Source organism: Alnus glutinosa, chromosome 6 (genome assembly GCF_958979055.1).
Source record: "Alnus glutinosa chromosome 6, dhAlnGlut1.1, whole genome shotgun sequence".
NCBI classification, from domain to species: domain Eukaryota; kingdom Viridiplantae; phylum Streptophyta; class Magnoliopsida; order Fagales; family Betulaceae; genus Alnus; species Alnus glutinosa.
The window spans coordinates 20932392-20938636 of record NC_084891.1 but is presented as its reverse complement, the minus strand read 5'-3'; the positions used below and the strand labels follow the sequence as shown (position 1 = coordinate 20938636).

General features: G+C 33.9%; 1 protein-coding gene across 1 annotated transcript; it reads left to right on the top strand.

The window, feature by feature from the left end:
* Positions 1-705: 705 nt before the first annotated feature.
* Positions 706-6245, top strand: LOC133871879 (protein DETOXIFICATION 16-like). The gene is made up of 7 exons (XM_062309326.1): positions 706-1068; positions 2881-3425; positions 4052-4195; positions 4284-4522; positions 5541-5659; positions 5815-5901; positions 5990-6245. The coding sequence occupies exons 1-7, from the start codon at positions 772-774 to the stop codon at positions 6050-6052; spliced, it is 1494 nt and encodes a 497-aa protein (XP_062165310.1). The 5' UTR covers positions 706-771; the 3' UTR covers positions 6053-6245.

Here is a 6245-nt window from a genome sequence, read left to right as displayed (position 1 = left end):
TGGTATTAGTGTGTGATTATGTAAACATTTCCTAATTCATCCATGAGCATACATAAAAACAACTTTTGTGAAAATCATTGCAGCATGTACTAAAAGCATTCATTTGTAAACGCTTTAACATTTTACTGAAAACGTATAAATTATTTGGCTAAACATTTCTTTGTAAATATCTTTCATAAACATACTTTTGGAATACAAATTCCCTTTACCATAAAACTATTTTATCATCTACAATGTTATAACATTGCACATTACAATTAAAATATATTTTATATGTTTATGATTTTAATATATTATATTTTTTTATTAAGAGTGACACATATCGTCATCTTATTAGCGTTGATGTGGCATCTAATTAAATTTGTCAAATTTTTAACAGAATTTGACTCGAATGAGAAAATTGTTAATTAGGCCAATCACAAGGATTTTTAAATTTACTTTGATACCACCTAAAATTATTTATAAATTAGGCTAATGACGATACTAATGATGCAATTTTTTCCTAATATTTTTTTTTTAGCAAAACCTATCTAGAGAAGTGCATAAGGACAAAACGTTCTCTCCTTATCTACCGGTTTCTCTTTCAAACATTACTTATTGGAACAATGTCGTGTTCTTTTGAGAAATAAATCTTTTTTTAATTAAAAAGACAAAGTAGAAAGAGAAAATATATTTTTAATAAAATTTGTTCCAAATGTCCGGCAGACGAAATAACTTTTTCCTTAAAGTTCAGTAAGATGGTTTATTATATACTTCCTTCTCACGAACTTGATGTTTAACACTCTGTTCTCGGTGAATATGGAAGAACAAAAGGCAAGTCTGGAATCGCCATTAATTCCAAAAGCTCAAGGAAAAGCATTCCAATCTAGTAAGGGATTCAACAAAGATGAGGTTGTCGCAGAGGTGAAGAAGCAGCTGTCCTTAGCAGGGCCACTTGTGTCGGTTAATCTCCTGATAAATTGTTTGCAGGTGATTTCAGTCATGTTTGTAGGTCATCTTGGAGAGCTAGCTCTCTCTAGTGCTTGCATGGCCACTTCCTTTGCATCGGTGACTGGTTTCAGCTTGTTGGTATGATCACTGCTCTTCATCTTCTTTTTTTGTTGCTTGGCATATGGCTTTTGTATATTTTAGCAGAAACAAGCACTGTAATTTTTATTTATTTACTCGGTGATGATAGGCTTCTTACCTTATGAAATTTGAACAAAGAACTTTCGTCTGATTTGTCTGATTGACTTTTTAATTTGTGAATACTCTGTTTTGCCATTCGACCATGGGCCTTCTTCATACTGTTTGATATCATGTTTGTCGTTTGTTTTAATTTCTTTTTTTAATTCCTTTTCATGGATAGGAATTAGTTTTGGAAGTGATATGTCGAACATATATGTTACTCTTTTAACATTTGTCGACAGTATATCATTGCTTCAATAACATTTTTCGGCTGCCAAAGGCTTTATTATCTATACCTTACTGTGAAGGAAAATGACTAAGAGGTGTTTGATGAAATGTTTTTCTCGTGATTTTCACTGATAGCTGTACTTTCACTTATAATGCTTGCTACAATATCTGTTAAACCTGTTTTACAAATTCAAACTATCAACTCAACAGAATGGTCTAAGGATGGAATACATCTTTTATTTTTTATTTTGAGCTTGTTTGATCCTTATCAACAGGAGTCTTATCTCTTGTGGTTTGTTTTGTCACAACCATTTTTAAAATTAGTATGTATATATATCTAGTTTATGGTTTGAGAATGTTATAAATTGAAGGTTTTAAAGAGCCTTGGAAGAAGAGAGTACCACATCAAAAAAGAAAACTTAAAATTGATATTTATAAGGCATGACTCACACCAAGGTATTGCTTTAAAGTAAGCAATGCTTGTGTGTATGTACTTGTATGTATGCTCCCCACAAGTACTTAGATGATCATGACCGTTAATATTTGGACGGTCAATTTGGTGGTTTGATCTGAATCGTATGATGCTTCTAGGTAGTAGATTTACTTGATTTTTAGTAAAGTCAACTGTTTAATCAAATTAAGTTTGATCTAATGGTAGAGATTAAGTAATCGTTACTAACAATTACGATCTAATGGCTATAATCTAATAATTGTAGTTATTCTTTTAATCTACCAGTCAAAATTAAGTGTGTTAATATCACTGGCAGTTATTTACTGTTAATTGCGAAATTACATGTTTGTTAGTGAACAGACATTAAAACTGTTGATTTAACACTATAAAGTGTCTTACTGTTAATTGCGAAATTACATGATTGTTAGTGAACTTACATTAAAACTGTTGGTAGTTTTAAAATTCGAATCTCTCTCTTGCTAGAATAGAAACTCTAAAGATGCTCTGGTTTGATTTCATTTTGTGTAAAACACAACCAAACTACAAAGAATTTATGGGCTTCATTATATCTTCGAGAAGTATTTGCTATAATCCAATGCATGCCAATTCGTCAAAATTGGTGGGGAAAAATAATTTCCTTAGGAGAATGACTCAATAACGCATCTTAGAAGCATTTAATTTCCTGTTTCTATTTCTGTTCTTACATGTTTTGCAACAGCATCTGATCCAATAATGTATCATGTTCCCTTGTGAGGTTGATTAATGTATATGGACAGAGCCAGTTTCATTTTGAAGAGGCTGGAGCATGAGACTTCCCTATAAATCTAATATCAAACAGAGCGGAGTCCTTCACATTTTGTTTTCAGAAATAATGTGATTCCGTTACTTCAGATTCTTCTTCTAAACAGTCACTTGATTTTTTCATTTGAAACTCATAGACCCAAAAATAGGCATCTTTTTGTTACCAAAATTATTACTTAACATGCTGATATTAGTCTCTCTCTCTCTCTCTCTCTCTCTCTCTGTTTGAATAGATTGGAATGGGAAGCGCATTAGACACATTCTGTGGTCAGTCCTACGGTGCAAAACAGTATCACATGCTGGGTATACACATGCAAAGGGCTATGGTTGTTCTTCTACTGGCCTGTATTCCCCTTGCACTTGTATGGGCCAATGCCGGCCACATTCTTGTGTTCTTGGGACAAGACCCAGAAATCTCAGCTGCAGCTGGTCTTTATGCTCGCTTCATGATACCTTGCATCTTTGCTTATGCGCTCCTCCAGTGTCATGTCAGATTCTTGAAAGCCCAAAACAACGTTGTTCCTATGATGGTTAGCACAGGGATTACAACATTAGCGCATATACTCATTTGTTGGCTTCTGGTATTCAAGTCTGGCCTTGGAAACAAGGGCGCTGCTTTGGCAAATGCAATCTCTTATTGGATTAATGTACTGTTACTGATACTTTATGTTCGAATATCTCCCTCCTGTAAGAAGACATGGAACGGGTTTTCAAAGGAAGCGTTTCATGGGATTCCCAAGTTTCTAAAACTATCAATACCCTCGGCTATAATGCTCAGGTAAGTTTCTGATTCTGACTCTTTTCAGCCTTCTATTTTCCTGGGATTGAGAATTTTAATAAAACAAAAAAGAAAAAGAAAACACTACTTAAATAATTTTCTTGTTAAATCACTACTTATCATCTTAAAAGCTTAAGTTGATAGGAATGAGTGAATTTAATCATTTAATTAATATTCTAATATGTGACCTCAAACTCTCCATCAATAAATGAGATCCAACACGTGAAATATTTAACTGAAATAAAGTGAATTGCGGAGTCATTCGAACTCATGACCTCTGACTCTGATACCATAACAAGAAGTCACAGTTTCCTCCCAACTTCAAAGGAAATAATCGTAGGTCTTCTACGTCAACCAAAATAGATTTCTAAAATTTAACATAATATCAGAATCAGGGGTCATAAGTTCAAACTATAACTCTACAATTCACCTTTCGTTTTAGTCAAATATTTCACATGTTATGCATCATTTATTGTGGTAGAGTTGGAGCTCAAATGTGAAAAAAATAAAAAATAAAGTGTTAGAATATTAATTATCACTTATCTCAAAATTTTAAGATAATAAGAATGAGTGAATTTATTTATTTAATTAATATTTTAACTTTCGTGTTTCATTTGGTAGAACAGCTTGGAAATCTGGTCATTCGAAATGATGGTTCTCTTATCTGGTCTTTTACCAAACCCAAAGCTTGAGACATCAGTGCTGTCAATCAGCCTTAACACATGTTCATTGGCCTTTATGATACCGCTCGGTCTCAGTGGTGCAACAAGGTGAATGTAAGCTAAATTGGGCTGCTGCATGTCCTCTGGATCTAATCTGCGTCTTTGCGCACCAATAATTTTTTTCCTGTTATTTTAGCACAAGAATCTCAAATGAGCTGGGTGCTGGGAGGCCACAAGCAGCTCGCCTAGCTGTACGCGTCGCTGTATCCATGGTTGCTACGGAGGGCATTCTGGCAGCCACTGTCATGATATTGGGCCGTAATGTTTGGGGCTATTGTTACAGCAAGGAAGAGGAAGTAGTAAGATATGTGGCAGAAATGTTGGTCTTGATTGCAATCTCTCACTTTTTTGATGGTATTCAGTCGGTGCTTTCAGGTTTGTGACTGCTACCTTTTTGTCCAATTTTTTCTTTTTTTTTTCATAGACCGGGCAACTCCTTTAAGGTAGAGTCACTTCATGTACTCATCCTTAAAAGGTTAACCAAAAGTCTATAGTTCGTGCCCCTCTCTGGCATTGACCTGGTTAAGTTGAGGGCTTCACCCGGAAGGCTGGCTCCTATGAGACTGGTTTCAACTCAATAGAGGTTCGAACTTGGGAATAGATAACTCCAAATAACCCCTTTAACCATTGAGCCAACCTTTGTGGCTACCTTTTTGTTCCCCTTAGACTTGATCAATAAGGAATTTGTACATTTGCATATATGATCCATATATTGAGGATAAATTATACTTCATCACCCCAAGCTGGTACTCTTTTCTCAAAGGCAGATTCAAATTATTATTTGTGATACTTAAGTCTCTTCAAATTACTATTCCGTTGCAATTTATATCGTCATTTAGATCTTGATATTAAAATGGATGGAAACTTAACGCATATGATCCGCATCTACACATTATATATTTTGAATACCCAAATTGCATTTCAAACTATTATTTCATTGTATTTTGCATTCATTTACATTTTTTTATAGAAGGTAATTTGGGTATTTCAAGTCAAATTTTTGTACATACAAGTACATATACCAGAATCTAACCGAAGTGTAAATTGCAAGGAAATGATAGTTCGAAGGACCAATATCTTAAATTGAAATTTGAAAATTGAAAATGATTTTTTACAAAAAGAGTGTCAATTTAGAAGGATTAAGTACAATTCCCCACATATTTAATGTAGAATCCCATATTATAATATAGAAGTACCCTCGCCAATGTAGTGTCCTAGGTGATGTACACTGAGTAACTAAGTACAATAAATTACTTATCAAAAAAAAAAAAAAAAAAAAAACTAAGTACAACAAATCCATCATTATGAGGGAATTAAAAAACAAATAATAAAAAAATGTCAACTCGGCTGATTTTTTCCTCTGCTTATGATTATAATTTGATTGAAATTTCAGGCACCGCTGCAGGATGTGGGTGGCAAAAGATTGGGGCTTATGTTAATCTCGGAGCTTATTATGTAATCGGCATTCCCACGGCTATATTATTAGCTTTTGTCTACCATATTGGTGGAAAGGTAATTTCGTGTGTATATATATATATATATATATTTGCCTCCTTTTCCTCTCTTTTTCTGCTTAATATTTTCATGTCCTCTCATTGCAAAAAAAAAAAAAAAAAGAACATTAATTAAGTATATGAATGTGTATTCTGAATCTGATCCGCATGCAGGGACTCTGGATGGGAATTATAGTAGCGCTGTTTGTGCAAGGATTATCCCTTTCGATAATAACTCTACGCATCGACTGGGAGAAAGAAGTAAAGTACTTTGACATGGAAAATTACATATATAATCCTCACTTAATAATTTAATTTCATCTGATATTCATTTTTCTTTCCTTTTTAGGTGAAGAAAGCTTCTGATAGAGTTTATGGTACAATGACTCCAGCAGATGCAGCATTGCCATAAAGCTGCATCAAAGGCGATCGTCATTGCCATTGGCATTCGATTCTTGAAAGGCACAATAAGGAAACACATTCATGCCATCTTATAAACCGCATGCAATTGTAAATTGTATGCATGGCTGCCATGCCCTCACGTCATGTTAGTTGTATGTCAATTGTATAATAGTCTATTAAATAGCATTATTTTTAGTGATTTA

What these genes read in the sequence shown, in the direction of transcription:
- LOC133871879 (XM_062309326.1), top strand. Translation starts at nt 772, where the DNA reads ATGTTTAACACTCTGTTCTCGGTGAATATGGAAGAACAAAAGGCAAGT. An exon ending in TGACTGGTTTCAGCTTGTTG is followed by an intron (nt 1,069 to 2,880) that starts GTATGATCACTG and finishes CTGTTTGAATAG; the next exon opens with ATTGGAATGGGAAGCGCATT. An exon ending in GCATCGACTGGGAGAAAGAA is followed by an intron (nt 5,902 to 5,989) that starts GTAAAGTACTTT and finishes TTTCCTTTTTAG; the next exon opens with GTGAAGAAAGCTTCTGATAG.